Source organism: Tyto alba, unplaced genomic scaffold (assembly GCF_018691265.1).
Source record: "Tyto alba isolate M040663 unplaced genomic scaffold, T.alba_DEE_v4.0 Super-Scaffold_27, whole genome shotgun sequence".
Classification (NCBI taxonomy): domain Eukaryota; kingdom Metazoa; phylum Chordata; class Aves; order Strigiformes; family Tytonidae; genus Tyto; species Tyto alba.
Genome location: NW_024881301.1, coordinates 24315470 through 24340108, shown reverse-complemented (window position 1 = coordinate 24340108; position 24639 = coordinate 24315470). Strand labels below are relative to the sequence as shown.

At 40.0% G+C, this 24639-nt stretch overlaps 1 protein-coding gene across 1 annotated transcript in view; it reads left to right on the top strand.

Moving 5' to 3' along the window:
- The window catches only part of GALNT12 (polypeptide N-acetylgalactosaminyltransferase 12), a 49409-nt gene that overhangs the window by 5846 nt on the left and 18924 nt on the right, over positions 1 to 24639 (top strand). The window contains exons 2-6 of the mRNA XM_042798239.1: positions 8355 to 8524; positions 9085 to 9274; positions 12561 to 12746; positions 15077 to 15194; positions 21954 to 22130. Coding sequence (XP_042654173.1) covers positions 8355 to 8524; positions 9085 to 9274; positions 12561 to 12746; positions 15077 to 15194; positions 21954 to 22130 — 841 coding nt within the window. The remainder of the gene's footprint in view (positions 1 to 8354; positions 8525 to 9084; positions 9275 to 12560; positions 12747 to 15076; positions 15195 to 21953; positions 22131 to 24639) is intronic.

Sequence of the window (24639 nt, the reverse complement as noted above, 5' to 3'; positions counted from 1 at the left end):
AAGCGAAGTAGCTGCAGTGGCTTTTACTGCGGTGCGTGTAGGAGAAGCGAGCTCTGGAGGGGTTACGTGCTGCAGCCTGGCCTGGCCTTGCCTTGGCGTGGGTACCCCCCTGCTTCGGAGCCCAGAGGACACCGCGCTCACAGGCAAACGCTTCGCATAAAACACTTGTCGGTGTATTTGGTTTAGAAATTTTGTCACGCTGTGGTCACCAATTTAGGTTTTTTGTTTGTTTCCTGAGCTTTTCTGGAATGCGTAATTGGTTACTAGTCACGGCATCAATTGTAATACCTCTTAGTCGTTACTTTATTGTTAGTTGGCAGCATTCCTTGCATTTATGAACAGGCTTTAGACCTACGAAGCAGTGCGTCTCTGGGACATCGCATTCCTCCTTCATACAGTTAAGTGGCGGAATAAGAGATCTGCAGCATTGTAGTTGGTTTTGTTTGTTTTAAATAAGCAGGCGTGTGATTTATAGCAGTACAAAATACAGAATACAGCAGTGCTTCCACAAGCACTTTGATATTTAGGATATTTTACTCTTTTTGTTTCCTATCTTCTGTAAAAATGTGTCAGTTCCCTTTGTCATTATGCTTTTATTTGTCAACTGCAAACACTTCCTAGAAGAGCCCACGTGATTATTTTTTGAACGTTTTTATTTACAGCTTCTGGTAGAGATCCTCAGCTTTCTCTGATGTCTATATGAGTGCTTGGTTTCAGTTGATTTCATTTTTAACCTGACAAAGTTCTGGAATACATGATAGTAACCACAAATTATGATTACTTTTTTTCTTTGTTCAGTGCTTTTACTATACACAATTATATGTAAGGACCAGGTGTATCCACACCCTACTATTAGTGATGGTGACAGTAACTTCTTTCAGTTATTGTATTACTTTGCAAAATATTTTTCTTGTCCTGAATCAAATTACATGCATCAAAGTAAGTTTCTGAATATAGGTGTAGGAGATCGTGTGGCTCTGTGCAAATATTAAGTGTATCTCACTACCTTGGAAGAAAATTTCAAAGACAGGTAAGCATCTGAGAAAAATTAAACCACTGTTTCAAATCAGCAAAATAAAAATTAATTGTTTTGTCCCCCATGGACACATGCAGAAATGTCTTCTCATCTGCACATCTGGAATCTGGGCTAGGTAGGAACTTCTGTTGTCTTTTTCTAACAATTTGGAATTAGGAGGATCTATGGATTTCTGAAATTTGTGGATTTTAGGATATAGATTTAGTCCACCCTCATAGGTGGGCTTTCTGGACAATATTTTCTTAATGTATATTAATCTGTTTTAAACAGATCTGTCTTTTTTTTTTTTTTTTTTTTCTCAAACTTCTTGGCAAATATTTTTTTCTGCTTTAGATTTCCCAGCTTTCTTCCTTGCTTCTCACAATGTTTTTATACTAGCCAGTGCAGCCTTTTATTATCTGAAATCTTAGAATGGTGTTTGACAGTCTGTCTTGTTGCGACCTTATTGTCACAGGGAAAGTCATTCTTTAAGACATCAAATAATCTCGAAAACCATTTCACAATCTAGCTAGCCTCTGTTTTCAGAGACTTGATCGTAGGTGTCGTAGTCTGTCCTGGGGGGCTCTCTCCCAACGTGGTTTGTTTCAGCAGACACAATTTAGGGAGCGTTTATCTGGGCTGCCAGGCTGGGGCCGAGTGGTGGGGAAGTGTGGGCCAGCATTGCTTTAACTCATGCTGCTTACGTGTTCCAGCCTGGCCCCAAGTAATTCAGCCATTCTGGCAGTTATCAGCATCTTGCTGCTATCTGCTTTGCTAATTGGACCAAGGCACACCTTCTGTAAACGTCAGCGCCTTTTTTCTGTAACATCTGAACACACGTGGGGTGTGTAGGTGTGCAAAATCACGTGCAGCCTTTCCATGCTCCGATAAGACTTTTTTTTTTTTTTTTTTTTTTTTTTAACAGAACTGACAGTTCAAGGTAGTTTTATGTGAGAAAATAAATTAGCATTAAAAGTTGAGTAGTGTTTGGAGGAGATAAGAATATTCTGATTTATCATATCCTTTAATTCCACTGGAAGTGTCACACCTCTGTATCCCAGCTTTTCATGCTGCTTTTGGCTCACATGCTGGATTTTATCCATAGGCTGTTTTCCCCAGAGGAGCGGCTGTTCAAGCACACATTCAGGCTGGAATAGGTTACGTAGCCTCGGTAACTCTGCAGGGTGTCTCAGAAACCAGTGTCACGACCCGTGTCATGCTGTTGAGCTTGGGATGCTCATGGGTGACCTGCTGAACCCGAAGCTGCTGCTGGGAGCTGGAGGGGAGGGGTGAAGAGGACCCCAGCACATCTGTATCCTCTGCTGTGGCTTTGGGAGGGTGAGAGAAGGAGGGGTGTTTTCTCTTGGGTGGAGGTACCCGGCAGACTCTTGACTCCACATTGCTGCCTCTGCAGTTTATGGGGTGGGAGTGGAGAAGGTGAAACTAGGCAGAGATGCCCATGGCTGCTGCCGTTTGTCCAGATCAGCTGTATTTGCTTACAAAATGCCACGTTTGAGCGCACTTCTTACTAAAAGGACATCTGCTGTTTAATTCAATGTCAAATTAGGAAGAGAAAAAAAGATTGCATTGTGAGTTGATATGTCCAGAGCCCACTGTAACAAGCCCAGCAAGCCTGGTTCCTATCCTACTGTGTGAAACCCAGTCTGAAGTAGGACCCTAACAGTGTTTGCTAGATGACACTATGATGGTGTGTATATGTCAATGTCACGTACCGTGGTCACATAAATCATGTTAGATACAGCAATGACACATGCTGTTTTCAACTTCTTGAGAGAAGCTACGCAATCTTGAACTTGACGGTGTTCTCGGGCATTCACACTGGAACTTCAAAAGCAACCGTACATGATCTCGAGAAAGCATTAAGTAATTTACAGACAGATTGTATTCTTAACAAGTCTTTGAAAACTCTCAGAACATTTAATATTTTTTTCTGAAAACAGTCATAACTGTGCATATAGAACATCAAATTTAAAGATTTTAAATGTATTTTCTCTTGCTATATTGTTGCAGTTGTGGTGAAAGTCTTACATAAAAGTGTGTCAGCAACCATTCCTAATTAACTCATGGCAGTATGCCCGGTGTGCACACATTCATGCTCTCTCTCCCTGTGTAAAGATATGCATCTCTAAGAGAAACAGCTCCTTACAATGAAATAAATTGAGTGATTACATTAATTGACACAAATGTTCTCCAAAATAGCCCATTTAATTTTGTTTAGGCGTTTCCTGACTGATGTCTCCTTAGTTTCTAATAAATAACCTATTGTAAAACTTGCTAATAGAAGACTTTGTAGTGTAGTAGATTCCAAGGTTAAATTATTATACTTGTCAGCTGTGTAGTCTTGGTTAGACTGTGACTTGCAAATGCTGTGTAAAAAGGTAAAACCAAAAGCCCACATGAACGTGGATATATGACGATACACCTTTACATGCTTTGCTTCAGTCTGGATTTTGTGGAGTTAGATGTTTGAGCAGATGCTGTAGTGAAGGATCCAACAAAGACGAAACATGGTGAATGTGGTTTTAAGTTTGTGTTCAGGTCCATACCAGCATTATTCTCTCTCTCTTTCCCTCTAGATATTTAAAGATTAATGTATGAATACCATTAGTATTTAAAAATATAGTTGTTTATTTTAATACAAATGGATAAGAAAAACCTTTGTTTTTTGGCATTTCTTGATTTATACCTTTCTTTTAAGCCACAGTGATCAAGCAGGAGGATTTCTGGACCATCGACCCAGTGTGGCAGAGAGCGCCTGAAGGAGACAGAGGACAGTGCAGGAGCGGGCTGCTGCTGGAGCAGGGCAGGGTCCCAGCCCGCTGCCGAGGAGGTAGTTAGGGACAGTCTCTGGGTGCAACTCTGCTGTGCACAAGGACTCTGCTTGTGCATTTTCTAGTGAGGCTGCAGAGAACAGGAGCCATCAGAGGCCAGAGGCTGAGCAGGCGTCACTCCTTTGTATCATGTTATCTGTTATAGTTGTTATCTATTATATATCAGTGTTTTTCAGTGAAAGACGAGTTCTATTTAAAACTTTATGACTTTTTTTTTTTTTTTTTTTTTTTTTTTTGGCTCTAAAAAAACTGCTCACATATGCTGGCAGTAGGTTTTTCCTCAGTGACTGATCCTGGTATCTGGTAACTTTTTCCAAAATCAGCTTGTCTAGAGATATGTGTACTTCTCTGTGGAAAACAAACCCACTCAACATGCACACATTTTTAACTCAGGTGTGTTTTTTCTTAATATATATAGGTATTATTTATGTAAATAATAAAGTTCCTGTGGTTGAATGAGATAATAAGAGTACTGAGAGAATATGCATCAAGAGAGGTGTGGCCAGCAGGTTGAGGAAGGTGACTATACCCCCTACTCTGCTTTCATGAGATCTTCCTTGGACTGCTGTGTCCAGCTCTGGGGCCTGCAGCATAAGAAAGACATGGACCTGCTCGAGCAGTAACAGAGATGGTGGGGGGGCTTGGAGCACCTCTCTGATGAGGACAGGGTGAGAGTTGGTGGTGTTCAGCCTGGAGAAGGCTCCAGGGGGACCTTATAGTGGCTTTCCAGTACTTAAAGGGGACCTACAGGAAGGATGGGGGGGGGACTTATCAAGGAGTGTAGGGATAGGACGAGGTGTAATGGTTTTAAACTGAAAGAGGTTAGATTTAGATTAGGTATAAGGAAGAAATTCTTCCCTGTGCGGGGGGTGAGGCGCTGGCCCAGGGTGCCCAGAGCAGCTGTGGCTGCCCCCTCCCTGGAAGGGTTCAAGGCCAGGTTGGACGGATCTGGGAGCACCTTGGGCTGGGGGAAGGGGGCCCTGCCTGTGGAAGGGGAGTTGGAAATAGATGATCTTTAAGGTCCCTTCCCACCCAAACCATTCTATGATAAGACTTCAAGTGACAGTGCTTCTGTGTTTATTGTCCGTGCTTGGAAATGTCCGGTTTACAGGCAACTCGTTATGTTTTTACAAATTGTTTGGTAGTTATGATGACTACGTTCAAGGTGATTTATCAGGCAGCCAGTAGTAGCGACTACAGCAGTAGAAAAATTAAGTATCCACTCTATAGACAAGGGGGAGGTGGGGGCACACAAAGGTCTGCTTGTCTGTGCTAGATAAATGGCTTAAGGAGCATAGAGGTGAATCACCTTCTGAATCTGTCTTTACGGACATACAGAGTCCAGACAATTAGCTCAAAGCCAGCACCTTGCTTTTAGGTGGCTAATGTGAGATGCAACCGATCCTTTGTGATCCAAAGTGATCCCCTACATTGGGAAAGGACAGTGTTATGCATTTGAGGGTGGCACTAAGGAGCACCTTAGTCAGAAGCCAAAAGCAGCTGGCAGTATAAATATACATTCCCAGTACCTGCAAAACCATATTTTGGTACTGCTGTCACCAGTTTGTACCCTCCCTGTCATTTTAATGACATATTGTAACTGATACGCATTTGTTTTTCTGAATAACCCAAAGTAGGAGTGAAATGATTCACTTGGAAAGTAGGAGCTTGGATACTTGGCTGACACAGAGAATAAAAATACATCCTGAAGTTTGCAAAGGTGAATACAGAAGATGCACTGCTAAGGTGGTTCTGTTGTAAATAGAGCTGGGAAATGGAAAAGCTGAGTTACGACCACTAGTCTATAAGTCACATTTCATAGTTGTAATGGGTTTTTTGAAGCTTGTGTGCCTTGTGAAGTGGTAATGTGCATGCCGCCTAATTGTTATTCAACAGCACTTCTAAGCGTTTTCTATTTCAGGGATTCGTTCTTTTTTAAAGATTTTTCTTATACTATTATTTTTCCAGCGTTTAAATGTTTTAGGTTTGTTATCTCACCAGTGGGATTATTTTCTAAGACTTAGCAAAACTCTTTGAAATTTCTTTCGGTACAGAAGGATAAGGGGCAGCTGCCCTGGTGCCCTGGCGAGTCAGTTCTCTGTACCTCCATGCTGCCTTCCACCATGGAGCTAGTAAATAAAACACCCTTTTTAGTTTTGGCCTCTTTCTTGACATCAGAAACCTCAGAAACCTGTGTTCTGGTATGTCCCGTAGGAGGCTGACCTTTTTCCACACTGTAGGGTATGCTCAACGAAGGAGGCAGCAATGCACACTGAATCACAATCAGTCTAGGGATTGCCTTGCTGTGTGCCAAATTATGTTTCCAATCTCCAGCATGTAATTTTCAGGCAAATCCACTGAAGTCTTTAATCTATAATTAGGCTTATAAGCTGCTTTAGACCTTTTGGGTTTCCTTTTTTAAATAACGGAATACAACATTATTATTCTGTGAATCTTTCTGACACGTTTTCCAGAGAAAGCTTTTCTGGAGGCTTTCTATTTATTTCTTTTTTTCAGTTTTTTCAAATGGGTAGGTAAAGATCCCATTTCCATCAAGAAATGAATAGAAATTACTTGATACAAGTGACTGTGATATATAAGAAGAATTTTTTCCTGGTGGTACTGAGCTTAAATGTTTTTCAATAGGCTAAATTAAATATGTATTTCTAAAATTGGATTCATACAGTAAGTTCTTCTAGTTTTGTTGTTTTTTTTTTTTTTTTTTTAAGTTAATTAAAATGTCACTCCTTTTTCATGTGTTAATACATGAACATTTGGCAAAATAAATCAGTTCTGTCACCAGCCATTGGTGTGAGGCAGTTCTCTGTGTGAATGCCCCTCTTTGCCTCAGGACAAGTTATAACCTGGAGAGACGGGCATTTTTGTACTTCACTGTAGAAGTGTATGTGTATGTACCTATCTATACATATCTTTATGTGTGTATGCATGCATATGGATCATATAGAATGAGTGTTGTTGCATCTCATTCCTTTCACGTTTGAGAAGCAGCCTTCTGTGTGCCTTCTCTGACCAAGTGTCATTTCTCCTCGTTGCTTCCTCTTTTTCAGGTATTGCAAAAGTGCTCAATGGACTTTTTTTTTTTTTTTTCTTTCCTCATAAGAATTTTAATTTTAGAAATATTCAGAATCAGACTTTTTTTTTTTCCCTTCGTTTTTGTACCACAGATCTTAATAGATATTGTCTAATCTTTAAAATCTATTATTGCAAACATAGCAGCATTAAATAGTCAGTAAATATATTCTCAATGTGCTATAGGTAAGCAGTTTTCTTCTAATGTAATTTCCTGGGTGATTTGGGGAATTTTGGTTCCCCTAAATTGGCCTAAGGGATTTTGCTGTTGTGTTTTCTACTGATAAGTTCTGGTTTTCCTCTTCAGCTCCCCATAGCATAGATTTTGGAGAACTTGCTGCTGTTCTGTTTTGGTAGGAGGGATGTCCAACCTGCTTTGGTATCTGTTGTGACCTGACAGTCTACAAAAGCTGAAGTATGTCCTGGAGCCCCTTACAAGCCACGGTGACTCCAGGCTGTATGCCAGAGGCATAATAAAATTCAAACAGCTCTAAACTATTTCTGGTTTGTTTTTTTTGGTTTTGTTTTGTTTTGTTTTTATTTTTTTAAACGAAACTGCTCATACAGAATGCTCTAAGGAAAGGGGAGAAATGATAATAAATACCATCATTATTTTAAAATTCTTTCAGACCAGGGGAATCTTCAACAATTTACACATTTGGCTCAGCTGTAAGCTTCTTGGCATCCCTATGTTCATTTAGGGAAGTTCATGTATTTATTTATAGGAAATACATTCTGGAGCTTAATCCAAAGGTTTGCAAACTCCCTGGCTCTCCATAGAGCCAAAACATGCATTTCTATGTCTGTCTGTGTTTTTTGTGGATTTCACTATTATATCTTGGCAGTTCTGTGGTCCTCCCAAATTCTGCTTCAGTATACATACGTCTCAGTTCTGCTGCTGATATTTTTTTCTCTTTATATGTTGCTGTTCCTTCACAGTTACATTTTTACTGTCTAGCACTTGTTTTATTTTCCAAAGCACAAGTTATCAGTAGTTTATGCTACTGTTTTTACCACACGTAGGGTTTGCTTTTCTTCTTTCTGTAATCTGAGGCAAGTTTTGGCCATTGCTTGTTCTTCTACTTAAGGTGATCTTGTACAGAGACAGCTACTGCACATACACCAACCCAGAATACCTCCTGTTATTTTTCTTTTTAGATGTTTGGGGGGTTGCAGAATTTTAGTCATAATGCTGCTGTAGTAATGGGATTTCTGGAAGACCAGCTTCCTGAAGGTGTTTGCATGACTCTTCCAGGTACATACAGCTCTTTTAAGATCCTTTATATGCTCTTGCTTACAGTTAGTAAGTAGCACACAAAATCTTCATTTGGGAGTAGTTTTCTGAAAATTTGCACAAGCGCAAAAGCATTTGTTAAATGTCATCTGCTCCCTTACAGATGCAGAGAGGAGAAGTACGATTATTATAGCCTGCCGAAAACCTCCGTTGTGATAGCTTTCTATAATGAGGCTTGGTCAACTCTTCTGCGAACCGTTCACAGTGTTCTTGAGACATCTCCAGATATACTTCTGGAAGAAATTATCCTGGTAGATGATTACAGTGACAAAGGTAGGAAGAATAATTCTAAATAATGGTGATTGATGGGTTTTTTTGGTCAGCCAGTCCGCAGGAGAGAAAGATAAGCTGTTTGGGTAACACACCATAAAATTGTCCAACATAGGCATCTAATTGGAATATAGATTTTTTTTTTTTTTTTCTTGTAGCATGCCAGTGAAAAATTTGACTTCACCAAATTTAGTTTAGAATGGGGAAATGTTTGCTGTGTTGTAACATGAGTGCTTGCATTCTCACATGACTTACATTAAGAACAAAACTTTTACATGGTACAAGTTTTATGTAACTCGTGAGAGGCACTTAACAATTTTGAAGCTAGTTACAGAGGCAAATAGGAAGCGTTCAGTTTCTTGAAGGTAACTGTGATTTGTGTCCATCCAAGATCTGTGTTTTTTCCTTGTCCTTTCCTAACATAAACAGTACAGCAGAATCAGTGTGCAGAGTGATGGTGTCTTTAAGGCATTGCTGTAATGTGCTACTGAAAAAAGAGCTTTCTCTAGCACGACGTAAACCGGTCATTCCAGAACTATATCTTTTCTTTTTCTTTGTTACAGAACATTTAAAGGAGTCTTTGGAAAACTACGTGGCTGGCTTACGCAAGGTGCGTCTTATCCGTGCAAATAAACGAGAGGGGCTGGTTCGAGCCCGGCTGCTGGGGGCATCTGTGGCGAAAGGAGACATCCTGACGTTCCTGGACTGCCACTGCGAATGCCACGAGGGCTGGCTGGAGCCGCTGCTGGCAAGGTGAGGTTATGCTCTGGGCTGGTTTTCTCTCCCTTTGCAGAAGAAGAGATAGTGTGGTGCATTTCTGCAGTGGAAAAATGACTCTCCGCAGATGTTTACCAAAGGTTACTGCAGCCTGGTCGCTGAGGCACTTCGAGTGTTTGTCTCCTGGTGGTGGGGAGCGAATGGAAGTGTGGAAGATTGGGTGGTGAATTTGTTTTTTTACCCAAGGACCAGGCTGCTCTTTTTCCTCAGGGAACCGAAAGTTTTGTTTTCAGGAAAAGGAATCCTTCCCCAGCTTTCAAACTATCTTGGGAAAGGGTGGCTATTTCTGTCAGCCTGCGTGGTGGATGAGGAGAAGGTCTGGAAAGATGCATGCCCTGAGACATCCCCTGTTGCAGGGCAACATGCATGTAAGCAGATTGAAATAGAAGTCAGTAAACCCAAGCTTCCTAGTCCCGAGTAAATCCATTTTTCCAAACTGGTTGTGATAGAAAGCATCACGGAGTAGGTTAGGGAGGGGTTAATGCTATGTAAACACTGCCTTTTACTTGGACACCATCTGTCCTGGGACACTGTACTTTACAGTTATGTAGTTTTTCATCTGTACTGCAGATCTGTCAGTCAGTTCGGAAAACTTCCATTAATTTAAAGAAATGAAAAGACAGGGAAACTCAGCCCCCAGTAAATACCCTTAAAACCCAGAATACGAGCTCTCTGCTACAACTTAAAATATTTATGATATTCTCGAAGCCTCGCCCACGCGTAGTCAGCAGCCCCACACGCACTATTCCTGCTGTCAGTTCAGCTGCTGGTACACCTCAGCGCAGCACCCTGCCGCCCCCGCATCGCATGCACGAGGCTGCACTGCTTCTGCCCCTCTTGTTGACAGCTTACGTCTTTACCCCCTTGGATACCACTAGCAGATACTGACAGGTAGAATACCTGAATCAGACCTCCTAGATATTGTATATAGAAAACCATCTCTCTAAAACGTGATAAAAAAAAAAAAAATAAAAATCCTTTCCTCAAGGTCAGTGGTTTGATTTGCATCTTATAAAGATTCCTACCAGCTACTATAGACTTCAGAGAAGGACCAGAAAAAAACCATCCCTATGCAAATTGGAGAGAGATTTCCAAAAGCACATGCTGTCTTGAAGCATGCAGATCTTCCTGATTCCTAGTAGAACTTGTGTTTTCAAACTCCCCATGTCCATTTGAAATCATATCTGGAATAGTATTTTATTTTTTTCTAAAAATCATCATATTTAGCTTGTTTCTAAATGTCACACCAAGTATATTCGAGGTAGCTGTGGGTTAACTATTAACAGCATAGATAGTGTGAAGAAAGAAAAAGGGGTAAAAATCCAACAATAAGCCTGATTTTTAATGACTGTCCTCTGAAGAAACAGTACATAACTGTGGAGATGACTCTGTAATTTCTTCACTTCTTTAGCAAACCACTAGATGGCAATCTTGAGGAAGGATTTGGATAATTTTAAGAGTAATAAACCACCTTTTGTATAAAGTTAGCCCTAGATGTGTTTTGGAATTTTTTGACCTTCTTGCTGCAGATGCAGACAAACATTTCAACGGGGATGTTTGCATGACATATCTGACTCAAATGTATGAGTGCAATACAACAGTGTTAGCATTTTGCAGTGCAAACATAGCTGTATTTGTAAGCTGCCTGTGCACTGTATCATCTAGTTAATTCTTAACTTACAGAAAAGGTGATGGCTTTTCACTTACCTGATCCCTTTCATAACTGAAATCATGCTAGCTACCTAATTTTTACTCCTTCTCCTTTACAGGAGCAAGAAAACATTTTTACGTCTTTTGGTGATTTTCTTCCTCTGTGTACATACCATTCTTACTGCTTTGTACATAAGTGTTATGCAAGTGAGACAAGACGTAGGAAAATTTTTATAAGTCCTTTTGTGTTCTCTACCAAACAGGATTTCAATGGGAGATCATAAAGAACAAAACAGCTGTGTCATATCTTCCTTGCAGCAACAAGAGACCATTTCATACTTAAGGCAGTCTATCTCAGCTCAGAGAATACTTCTTTGGAACTGCTGCTGTTCTCTGCTGAATTTAACCACCACAAGCTGCTCTAATCTTGGACTTGGAGCCCCTTGGTCAGCCTGCAGGTTTTAAGCTTAATTCCATGAGGAACCCCTCAAAAAAACCCCATCACATCTCTTCCTTGTTTGGCAATTTAACACATTCAGTTTTCTTCTGCTCTGGAATATGCAGATCAGAAGATGCAGAGCTAAAACAACTCCCAGCATCTTAAAGTCAAACAAGTCACTTTGTTTCACTGAACTAACAGGAGATGTATAAGACTAGTGTAGAGAAGATTGCTAAAGAGTGATTTAGGAGAAAGACCTTAGCCTGAGCTTGCATGCTTGAAGTTGATCTCTCCTAGTACTGAGAGAAACCTTCCCAAAAGTTGAGGTGAAGGCACAGGATCCCACTGCCTTCTGTAAGGGCAAATGCTTTTGGAAAGGAATCCAAAAAACCCAGTGTTGTGTTGAGAAATGTGAGGGAGGGGTTTATCTCCTTGCAAGAAATGTCGTTAGCTCTGATGTATTCTTAACATAATCAAGATCTTGGCTATCTTTAGATCAGCCTTGCTGATAGGTATGTCGTTCTGCAATACTATCTAGTTTCTCCCTTTTATCTCCTATGTTGCCAGGGTTTCTGTTCTGGAGGCCTCCTTCATGTGTGTTTCACTGATGGAGATCTAATTCCTATGTCACTTTTTTTTTTTTTAAGCTCATGGCTTCTTTTTGAGTTACTGTTGTAGTACTCAGTATAACTTTTTACAGATGATCACAGTTACAATAACAACCATGACTTTAAGGGCCAAGAGGATAGCTAATTTATTCTTCATCTTTGCAGAACTATACAGTCATGCTACCCTCTTAATACCCTGAACACAGCTACCTGTACAAGCCAAAGTGGATATTTTTGTTGAGAATGTGGTGCTGGCTGTGGCAGCCAAGCCAGGTGCTGAATGTGTTACCTCAAGCCATCTGGCATGCTTTGCGTCCACTGTCCAGGAAGATTGATGCTTGCCAGGTGCCTGCAGCTGAGTCCATCCTGATGCATCCTCCTGATTCATCCTCAGCAAGAAATAGGTGGTTATTTTTGTAGCCATTATTTCCTTATATTGCAGCATGAATTGAAAAGGAGAAAAACTTCATGTTTGGTATCTGTAAGCATTCTCTGATCTTGGCAGTTCTAATTTTTGAGAGAAGTTTCTAATGGAAGTCACCCTTTTCTTTTAAAAACATATTAGGATTGCAGAAGAAGAATCAGCTGTTGTCTGCCCTGTTATTGATGTTATTGACTGGAATACATTTGAGTACTTGGGAAATCCTGGCGAGCCACAGATTGGTGGATTTGACTGGAGGCTGGTCTTCACTTGGCATACTACGCCTGAAAGAGAACAAAAACGGAGGAAGTCCAAGACCGATGTGATCAGGTTAATTTTTGTGCATCTTCTGAAACTCTGAATGTTACAAGTGTTCATTATTTCGCTTGGAAATTTCAGGTACTGAAAAATATTTGAGAAATTAGCATATTGCTGAAAATCACGTATTTTGTTTAGTTTCCCTTTTTTCCAAAATAACTTCTGTTAACCATGCTCTTGCAAAAATATTACTCTAAAAGCTGAAATTCCTGTGTAATCTTCCATACAGAATCTTTATTGCACAAATAGTCTCTTGATTCCTGCAGGCAAACTCCCACAGATACTTATCAGCGCACAGAGAGGTTGTAACTGACTAACTAATACTGAAGGATGTCCTCTGTGCAAGGCAGAGATCCATGTTGTAAGAAAAATGTATCATGGTCAACAATGAAAAAAGGAAAAAAAAAAAAAGCCCTCAACTGGTAGGAAGGCAAAAGTAGAGTTGAAGACTTTGTCTGTACTGTAGTGATAGTGAGGGTTCCTTGTACTGTTTTCAAAGATAAACCAGTTTACCGGTTCTTCATTGGGATGAAATGATAGAGCTCTTCCCACCATAGTTTCTGTGAAGGGCTAATTTGCAGGAGCTCATGTGGATGTCTTCCTTGTGGCTTTTAGTTTTGTTTTATTTGAAGACAAGTTGCAGTCAGTCAGTATTATTTGTCACTCCATGCTGTATTTTCAGGAGAGGTAAGGTAAGAGTACAAACAATGCATCTGGAAAATGGACACTGTAGACAAAATCCTGATAGTTGAAGGTCAGTTATGTTCAACATGGAAGTTGCTGTATTTCAGCAATATATTATAAGAAATGAAGCAGCTGTTTGGCATTTTTAACATCATGATTTTTTTAGTCCTTGCTTTTATTTATAATATGTTACCTTATGGACTGCAACAAATACAGAATGATTAATTTTTCTCAGTCTTTTCTAGGTCGCTTATCATGATAATAATACTCGGTACTTCACAAACTAATGAACTTATCCTCAACTGAAAGATTTTTTTTTTTTTTTTTTTTTTTAACGGAAAAAGTGAGGCAATATTTTAGTCCTTCTCAGTAACTGTTGGTCCACATTCTCCTTAAAAAAAGTTTCAAAATAAATACTTCCGAAGCCTTTAGTTTAAATATGATGCTCTTCTTCTCCACGACAAGAACTGTCTTTAGCGTGCCAAGGGGAAAATGATGAGGGATGAAGCTTAACAGTAGCCTGAGGACTGTGATCTCGGCAAGTGTCTGGAGAAGGCAGCAGTGCCAAGAGCGGTGTCACCGGCATCTCTGGTTGGAAAGATGAAATCTGGAGTGAGACAGAGGAGCTTGACTGGTTATGGAGTTTGATTCTTTTCCTTCTGTCTCACCTCATCGTATTCCATTCTTTGAAACAGCATATGACAGTGTAAGACAGTGTTGCTTCAAAAAGATGACTGGTAAAATTAGTTTGACAGATTAAGAGTAACCGATCACTGCACCCAGCATTTGTTAATATTTACCTCAACAGCAATTTAGTAAAATTCATAAAGTGTCAGCTGAATTTAGTTCCAACCAGCCTTATATGCTTGGCACTTTAAAAGTGTCATTTTCTAGGACTGTAACAATTAGGAACAGTATTGAACAAATGCAAGTTTATGTATATGTGCACACACTACCCTACTGGCAGTACATCCCTTAAGTGCACAGTCACTCTGGGCCATGTGGTCTTCAATGAAGATCTGGTCTTGACTCCTGATTTTTTTTTTTTTCCCCAAACAAGGTAAAAAATTAAAAAAAATACAGATGGGTAGATCATGTGAGAAAGAAAAAAAAAAATCTGTTTAGGGGCTATATTTACTTAATTCTGTTCAGTTGATGTCTGAGAGTGTTTCCACTTGGTATTAATGGGATCAGGACTGTTGCTATAAATTACTAAATCACAAAGACTTGTTTACTTATTACTTGAGTAAAACATATAGGGGTACTTCACTTAGAATTTCAGAGCTGACTAATATAATTCTGCCACAAAACCCCTTATGTTCTACTATGTGAAGGTAAGAGACGAGTCATTTATTGTCACAAAGACACCATGCTCACAAAAATGTATATTACCACAGTGTTTATCTTCTCTGATTTCATTGTTATTTTTATTTTAATACATTCTGGACCTTATTCCAGATACAATTTTTTTTACTACAAAATTAAATTTAGATAGCTTGATGATGACTGATCAGTGGCTGACTGTTACATTGTATGCAGAAGAGACTGAGAAAATGCAAAATAAAAATACACTATATTTTTTATCTATTGCATTGGTTTGTTAATTTATATTTTTTTTGCTTCTTATTCAATTCAGAGTTACTATTGTCCTTTTATAGGTCTCCAACCATGGCAGGTGGATTGTTTTCTGTGAGCAAGAAGTATTTTGATTATCTTGGTTCATATGACACAGGAATGGAAGTATGGGGAGGAGAAAACCTTGAATTCTCATTTAGAGTAAGTGGCTCAATTTAAAGTTTTTTTTCCTGAGAATAAAAACCATTTTCTTATTTCTTTCTTCATGTGATTTTACTGATTGAGATAGCAGTAGTGTAGGCAAGTGTCTAAGAAGATAATATTTTGGGATATGTTTACATGAATCTCTTTTCCTTGTTCTCATATTTCATTGTTCATTTTGTTTTCCTTCCAAACAGACATTTAGAAGCAAATTTTAAAAACATTTATTTGTTTTGAATGCCAGTATAAAATGTAAGTAGTGGTGTGATATGAGCAGATGAAGTTTACATTCTGTGGCTTGAAGAGGATTGTTGGAAGGAAACATTTATCATTCTCTGATGTGACTCAGGTTTCACCGTGGTTGATGGAGTGAGCAGGAGGCAGCTGGTGGCAGTTACGGGTGGGGCAGGTCAGGCCAGCCCAGCCCTTGTGCTTCTCTTTCACTTCAGGAAAAGTTTGCTTAAATGTTATGAAAAGTGCTGGGGAAAATCTCCAGGAACTGTAGAGCTGTGCCCCACCAGAGAGTGGGCCAGTGCTCAGGTGTGAGGCAGATAGATGGCTGGAATAAAAAGGATTTGTGGCAGGGGAAGAGAGAAGGAGATAGGAGACAGTCCAAAGTGATGAGCAAAACAGTCTTGTCCTCCTCAACTCTGCTGCTACCTGTGCTGCTGCTGATTCCCACTGAGCACTGGCTGCCTGTGGTTTGCTCTGTATCACACCTACCTTGCTGAAGGAATCCGGTCGTGATGTGAGAGGTACACTGCAGGGCCGTTTTTGGCTTGCAGGGAGTTCACAACTTCGTATCCTGGATTTTCTTTGTCATCAGGTATGTTTTATGGTCATATTTGCATTTCTGTGTGTCACTGGATTGTGGGACAGGAGGGTTGATTGTTTTGTTTTGTTTTTTTACCAGGTGACAGTAGATTTCAGGGATAAATAATATTTTAATGTTACAAACCCACTTGTCTTGAGAAAGGAAGCGTCAGCAGACTGTCTCACTTGATGTCTGCCTGTTAACCAGAGAAGCATGGAGTCTTCCTGGCTGCTGTTCCTGTCTCCTGCTGCCCGTAGTGCAGAAATCATAGCAAAGACGGCACAAGAAGGAAAGAAAAGGATTTGGGGGGGTAATAAGCACAGACCTAGAGTTGACATGGTTTCCCTCTGGAGGGGATTTCTCCGATGGAATCACTCTCTGATCTGAAGTCATGACCACCTCCTTTCCCACACAGGGAAAAGTTTCTGGCATGTAAGTCTACCTGTCTTGAGCAGGAAATTCAGCAGGCCTCTGCCTGGAGCTCAAAGCAGCTTACCCACCTCCATCAGCCCTGTGAGCTTCTGAAGCAGCGGTCTTCCAGCTCTCTCCAGTTATGGTGTAGCCTGTGTTGATGTGTATGTTGCAGCAGGTCCCCTCTTTCCACTGCGAGGGATTTATTTTCTGTGGGATAATTGCTCAGTCATTGGGTCAGGAGCTGTGAAATAGCTCTTGATGAAATTATTTTTATGCCTCTTCTGAGAGGCTGCTCAGGGAGCCAGAAGTAGCCATAGATTGGGTTTGTAATTGGGCACCCAAGGAAATGATCATGCTCGTCATCAGTCACAACCCAGGACTGGAAAGCAGCCTGGTGGTGGACAGTATCTTCAGCTAACTCTGGCAAGGGTAAGGGAAAATTTTTTCTTGCTTAGTGAGGGATTGGAAGGGCTGATGACCATGAGGGAGTTGTGCGTTTTTGGGTACAGATACTTGCTGCCCTGGGGTTTGCTGCGTCTCTTACTTTCTCAGCTATAACGCTACTGCAGCAGACAAATAAGCAGAGACAGGAGACTTAAGTTTAGCAGCAAGCTGCATCAGAGAATGACACTATCTCCCACAAATGTAACATAGCAGTACCAAGCATGTTGGATATGTGCATCTCCTGAGCAAGACTGGCTCTTGTAGGCTCTCATTTGTGTCTGCTAGTGCACGTGGAATGAGACTGAGCACCCATGAGAGTGCTGCTTTTGTACGTTGCACTGTATGCTTTGCTTCTTAGCAGAAATTTGCCCCTCTCCCAAAGCAGCAAACTTGGAAACAACAGCCACAGTTGACAGAACTGGCGTTACAGGATCTGCTTCACGTTGTTGAAGTGTCTGCAGCCTTCTGTGACCCTGGGGGGCTTGGGGCAGTCCTCCGGGCCCCGTGGGCACGCAGCGTGTCGTGTCCCGGGCTGGGAGCGGGGACATGGCTTGTGGCAGGCAAGAGAGGTGCTTCAACGAGGCAGCCGAGTGGGAGCTCTGGTGTGGGGTGGCTGCAAGCGGATCAAGAGGCTCTCTTCTGAGGGGGGTGACAGTTCTGCAGGACGGACTGTGCAACGGCCAGCGACTATGCCTGGGTGTGTTAATTTTACTAGTGCAGATTGCCAAGGAGATCTGGGCATTCATTTGGATCCAAATTGTGCACGATATGCTTTCCTCTATTTGAGTTTAAGCTCCTGTACTTGTGCTTCCTGCACAGAGGGTTTTTGTGGGAGAGAGCAGAGCACAGTATTGTTTCTTAACTGTGTTCTTCTGGCTGCCCGTGGTGCTGAAGAAGGTCAAGAGGAATAAATCAGTGTTAATTCTGTTGTCTCCGTGGTTTCTAGACCTGCCAGAACTGAAAATTAGGATCTGGAATCTGAAAAACACTATAAATTAATTCATTGTTCTTCTCGTCTCTGAAAACACCACCCTCTCCTGATGACATGAAAGGACCTGTCCTCAAGCCTCCTCTTTCTCATACTTCAGTTATTATGAACTGAAAAAGATTCTCTGTGGTTTTGAGAGGTGTAACAAGGACAAAGCTTCAGCTAAAAGAATGATGACTAAGAGAGATGGAGGCTGCATGCTGAATGCAGGATTGAGTCAATGTGCCTTGATTTTGAATTGCTTAATGCTATTTGGCTGGATAAGATTTCACTTCATGGGCATAATGGGCATTGAAACTTCTCTTTCTGAGAGATGGAAAACTTACCCTTTCATCTTCCCCCTCCTGTACATGGAGCAAGGGAAACCTGGTTGTAGCTTTCTTCCCGCTCTGTGATCTCGGTCCTGCTAGTGGCACTGCAATGTAAGTTTGTTTCTGGGGACCACCACTTGATACACCTGCAGTCTGTCCTTCAACCCAACATCATAGCATGAGAGGAAACCATGCATGTACAAAAAGACAAAATTATTTACTGGTAAGTCCTTCCTTCTGTTGGAAATTTCATTGCCCATGAGCCTGAATCATATGCTTCCGATTGCCTGGGGTCTTCTCTATTCTGATCTTTTTGTATTGTTTCTTTCTGCTTGGATCTGGAGATCTGTCTTGCGGCGGGAGCAGCTGGGGTGGGTTCATCGGCTGGGGAGGCCCCTCTGCCCACCCATCTCCTGTCAGATCGTGTGTGGGCACCACACCGGGGGGCTCAGCTGCAAGCAAAATTGCAGCAGAGAGAGGGGCAGGAACAGAGTCTTTTCTGCAGTTTGTCTTTGTTCAGGACATAGCATCCTTTTTTATTTTTCTTTTTGCCTTCCAGAGAGTCCTAAAATGTTAGTGTAGAGGTGGTAGAGCTTCTAGAGCTTTTCTTATTTATCATTCATTGACCCAACATTAGGTCGGTTGTCCAGAGACCCTGGCAGGGACAGGCATCCTGAGGTGAGACCTGAACATTTACTGTAGCTTTTCATAATGTCACCATCTGTCTCTGAAAAGAAAAAATACTGATACTCTGCATGCATCAGGAGGAAAGTGAAAGTAAAAAGGAATGTCACCTTCTTTTTCTTTCTGTGGTGAAGGAAAAAAGTATGCTTTTATAATGAGAGCTGCGAGATAGCCAGTCCTAGTAAAGAAACCTATTTTAATGCATGTGAGCATGCAAAATATGCATGAAGTCTAATGTACTTCTCTGTTACAGAAGGTTGAAATAGTTTTAGGGGAGAATTTTCTCCAGAGTCACTTATTTAGCATTTACTAATCAACTTTGGTTTCTTTATTGAATTTCTTGCTTCATTTTACGGCTGTTCATTTATACCTGATTTTATATAGAGGTTGAATTGCTTTCCATTAAAATAAAAACAAGTAAAACTTTTGAGGAATTGCTTAACTGAAATATATGTAACTTCTGTTTGTAATAGGAAAATGAAGTTTTCCACTGTTTTAATGAAAGAAGCATCATTTAATGGTCATTGTTTAGCAACCTACAGTTATTTTCTTTTAGAGAAATTTTGAATTTTAATTATTGAAAAATCAGCTGTTCTGGAATTATCTTTTGGGCAGCAATTTAACAGAGATATGGTCAGTCTGTTTCATTCCATTTAAATAAGACTTTATAATGGAGGAGTAGAAGACTGTGCTTCCTTCTTAACTGTAGATTTTTACTTCAGTAGTCTTTATGGTCCATTTGTCATATCTTGTGTAAAAAAGAGACTGATCAAAATAGTAACGCTCAATTAAAAAAAAATGCTTACATGAAATATAACAAATATGGAAGTTGTTAAACTTTAATAGTGATACTTAATATTTGCTGACAAACAGATCTTGTATGATAAATTTCAACTTTAAAAAAGTAATCTTGGATATAGAAATAATAATGTAAGAAAGCTATTGTTTTGAAACAAATCTCAAAAAAGGAGATCTTAAAGTCAATAGATGGTTTCATAGCAGCCTTCAAAATGGCTGTAGTGCAATTTACATGTGAAAATATGCAAATTGTTTAAAAGATCAGTAGAGGATTCTAGAGTTCTTGTGTAATTCCTTTAATCATCTTTCTGTTCAATTGACAAATATACTGATTCCCCAGAAAGCAACAAAAAAGAAGAGAGAAACCTCTCATGAAAAGCAAGAAATTAAAATTTTACATCCAGGTAGTATAGATTATCCAGTGCTCCCTATAGCTGAATAATGAATTACCTATACCTTTAAGGAAGTAATTTGATTTAAAAGTAAACATATTTATTTATTAGTCTGCTTACGGTTTTGTTATTAATCACAGTATTGTGCCACTCATGAAGGTCTGATGTCATTATCCAAAACCAAATCAACTGAGACATCATTCATTAGTTTCTAAATTAAGAAATTTGAGAGAAATCCTAAGCTAAAAAAAAAGACAAAAAAAAAACAAACCACCCAATCCCTAAAATAACTTCAAACCCCACAAAATCATTCTGAAGACAACGTCCGTCTTGTGCGTGCTGAAAGCCTTTGTCTGTAGTGACTTTCTGGATGCCTAAAAGTCCCAGGAAGAGAGATAGAAGCACCATCTCATCTGTTGTCGTTAAGTACAGAGGTTTTACTTGCGACCTCATAGCTTTCACTCCTGCTGTGTGCATTTGAATAACATGCAATTAAAAATGTATTTCTTATACAAGAAGGTTGCTGGAGAGCAAAGGTCTCTACTCCTTAAACATCTCTCAGCTAATTCCCTTTGTCCTCCGTTTACAAAGGAAAGGTGAGCTGCCACCTGTGCACGGTTGAATACAGGAGGGGAATTAGCTCACTGGAGCACCAGTTCCCAAAAAAACGTCTGCGGGAAGTCTGCTGGAGCCACTGGTGATAGCCTCAAGTCTGTTCAAGTGCAGCAGTGTGTCCTGCCTTTCCTCCCAGCTGACAACGTCAGAAAGCCTTGTTTCAGATACCTGAAACAGGTTTCAGACCAAAACAGGTTGTCTGCCACATTGTGTATAGTATGAAATGGAGAATGTCTAGCCATGCTTTCCTTTCATTACATCAAACTTGAGGTTTGTTCCTTTCATTACATCAAACTTGAGGTTTGTTCCTTTCATTACATCAAACTTGAGGTTTGTTCCTTTCATTACATCAAACTTGAGGCTGTGTGGATGAGCTGCCAGAAGTCCATGGTTTTCAAAGGAGATAAGAATAATCACAAAAATCTCTACAGAATTCTGAGACTAGTCTCCCTGCTTGGTGATCATTTATGGGCTTTATCTCCAGGGCCATGTATTTCCTGACTTGGAGACCCAGAGGCGTGAGGATGAGGGCAGAATGAGTTCTACCAGTTCCACATTCAGGTTCAAGTACTTTTCTTGACAGCAAGTAGGAATATTGGTTTAGATAGGAGAGGTTGTTTCACTAATCTTGGCTGGACCACCATGGGGCAGTTACAGAATTACTTTGCTTTTTCTTCGCATGCGCTGGGCCTTGGGTTGTTTTCCCATCTTTCCAACAAAAAAGGTTAGTTACATTTTATGACCAGGCACCCATACCTCCCTTCTAACGTGGTGAATATAAAAATGGAAATGCAACTTACCATTCTTCAATAATATGATGAGTTTACATGGTTTGTCAAGTAAGCTTTCCTGCAGAATATAGGTATAAGTTTCTGGTAAGAAATCAGTGATTAGTTTCTTTGAGGAGGCTATTTATATGGCTAACTTGGACTAGAAACATGGCTCTTTTGTTAATAGTGCCTATATTACTTGAATTGTAGACCACAGTTAGTCCTGCAGAGGTATTGTGGACCATTTCTTGTCGTGCCTTCAGAGAAAGTAAAGCTAAGAAAGGGATAATTGCCCACCACATAAAACCAGAGATGGGGTTATCTCCTTGTTACTGCCAGTGATTTGCTATGAGTTCACAAGGATGTCATTTAATCTCATCAAATGAGACACAGAACTACTGAATGTGTTGCTTATAGTATGCTGTGATGTTCTTGTAAAGGTATTATCTTTGCAAAAACTTACTGTTACTGCATCCTTCTGCTTGCAAAGTTTCAAATTATCGATTCACAATGTCAATTCTTTGTTCAGATATGGCAGTGTGGAGGAAGTCTTGAGATCCACCCTTGCTCACATGTAGGTCACGTTTTCCCCAAACAAGCTCCCTACTCACGGTCCAAAGCTTTGGCAAATAGTGTGCGTGCAGCTGAAGTGTGGATGGATGAATATAAAGAAATTTACTACCACCGAAACCCACACGCTCGCCTGGTGAGTTCAAGTCCATTGTTCTTGGAATTTTGATAGAATTTGCTTTAGTGAAAGAACTATTAATTTAGCTAAGATTTAACATGAAGTGCTTTTTATGTTTATTTCTTCTGAAACTTTTTCCCAAACATGGAGTAAGTGTATATATAGTTAATTTGTAATTCCTTGCAAAAAATCAGAAGTTCTGTATGACTAGAAGGCGGCCACAGTTGTGTCAATATTACATGAATGAATGAATAAGCAAAAGAATAAAGTTAAGCAAGATGACCCAAGTATGAAGGAGCTGTTTGGCCTAAAATGTGCACTTCTATGAAACAGCTGATACTGGATTTTATCAATAAAGAATTACAGAAAAGACACACAATTAACGAATGCTAATCAGCAAGGTTCAATGGACAGAAGATCTTGAAGTGATCAGCATGGTAATAATCTTTAGCAAAATTACCTGTCTTGTGATAATTGTAAAACTTTGTACTGATGTCAGACAAAATGGATTAGTCTGTTTGATTTACTGCTGCAAATGCTTGATTTGAGAAAAAAAAAAAAAACACACCACAAAAAACACAAACAAAATCAATATTGCAAAGATTAATTAAAATCAGTCCTGGGAACTCAGATGAGAATGTTCCTAATAAAACATTTGCAGTATCAGTTCTGGGTTGTGGTTTTGTTTTGTTTTTTTTTTTTTTTTTTTTTTTTTGTTTGTTTGTTTGTTTTTTGTTTTGTTTTGTTTTGTTTGGGTTTTTTTTAAATTAATATTTTTATTTTCTGTGGGGAGAAAAAATACAAGATTGTTTGTTTGCCCAATTTTTGAGGAGATAAATACTGTGAAAATTGAGTAGGTCTTGAACAGTAAATTGGTGTACAAATTCATAGCTTGGATGTATTAATTGTGAGGGGCATGTAGGCTGGAAGACAATAAGACTGAAATATTCTTCCAGTGTCTAGAAGTTACTTATATGAACCTCTGGCACAAAGTCCAAAATTCAGGCCCTAAAGAAATCACTCTCTGCTGTTGCCTGTTTCTGGAGGTGCTTAATCTCCCCCGGCACTTCTCTTTACACGGAAGGTTTTCTGAGTGCCAGCTTTCTGATTCTGTGCATGGAGAGAACTGCCCTGTGGTGGGCTGCTGGGCACCCACCTCTGGCTCTGCTGGACCATACCCTGGGAACCAGGCAGGGGGACAGGGAGCTCCCCATGTGTTTGAGTCGCCTGGCCCAATAGACATGCCGGGGGAAAAAATGCTCTTGAAACCATTAAGCTTTTAAGAGATATGCTGGAGGACACTGGGGAAGCTGAATTTGGTTAGCTTCCATCTCGTGTTCCTTTGGATTAAACTGTGTAATCAGATTATTATAGTCCACACATTTGTAATAATTGTTTTAGTTTAACATCGTAAAAGCCATTTAGGTTTTATTATTAGAGACTGACTTTGAGAGAAATACGCGTTCTGTGTATCTGAAGATGGGAGCTCACAGGCAATGCCAGGCTGATCCTGCTTGTCAGAGGCAAAGAGAAAACAGCAATAAATGCTGACGATTTATCTTGTAAAGTTCTGGGCAGCTGATGTCTGTGATGACAGAACTTTAACTTTAAAGGTTAGCTGTGTGTTAGTATTGGAAGTTTTGCATGTTGTCTTACTGTAACACAGTGGATGGAAGCTGAGACTCGTGCAGGTGTTTTTTTGCACGTGTCAAAGCTGCCACCAGTGGACTCTGGTTTCCATAATACTCCGCACCACTTGTTGCAGCAGTTGAATTCAGACCTTTTTACTTCATCTAACCCAAATATTCAGTTCCATTGCATAATGGAAAAATGATTGATGCTATGGTTGCAGACTTTGGTTCCATAAAGTTTCATTTCAAGATTAATGTTCAGACTTCAGAGCTAATATGTCATGCTGTTTGTTTATTCAAGCAGGCATCTCTGCCTCTATTTTACATCTGCTTTGTGTTTTCGGTGATATTTCCACAGCTTTGAGAAATGCAAATATGTTTGTGGTTTGATGAAAGAGTGTGTCAAGTGACCTGTAAAAATCTGGGGGCTGCAAATGATGGCTCATGCCTGACTGTCTGAAGTCCCTAGTCAATATAAAGATAGATAGATTTTTGAAGACAGACATGAAAAGATGGGAACTCTGCTCCAATCTATAGGCAGAGAAAAGTCTGCAGTGAAAGCTTTTCTCTGGAGGTTTAAGATTTCATACTCCCCACCCCCCCAAACTATGAAGTTCAGAGGAAGCATTAGTAGATTTTACAGATTTCATCAGTTAAGTGTAAAACTGTCTGTGTAGGCAATTTGCAAATAGATGGTGGAATAATTTAAAATTCTCAAGATTCATTCACTGCTTTTGAGATTTTCAATTACCTGGCTAAAGGAAGTTTTATTTTCCAATGCACCTTCTCAGTTCCCAACAATCTGTATGCAAGGTCATCCTTACTTATGGATTTGGGGAGTTTTCTCAGATGAACTGTCTTCTAGAATATTTTAAAGTTTTATGTGCATCATTTCA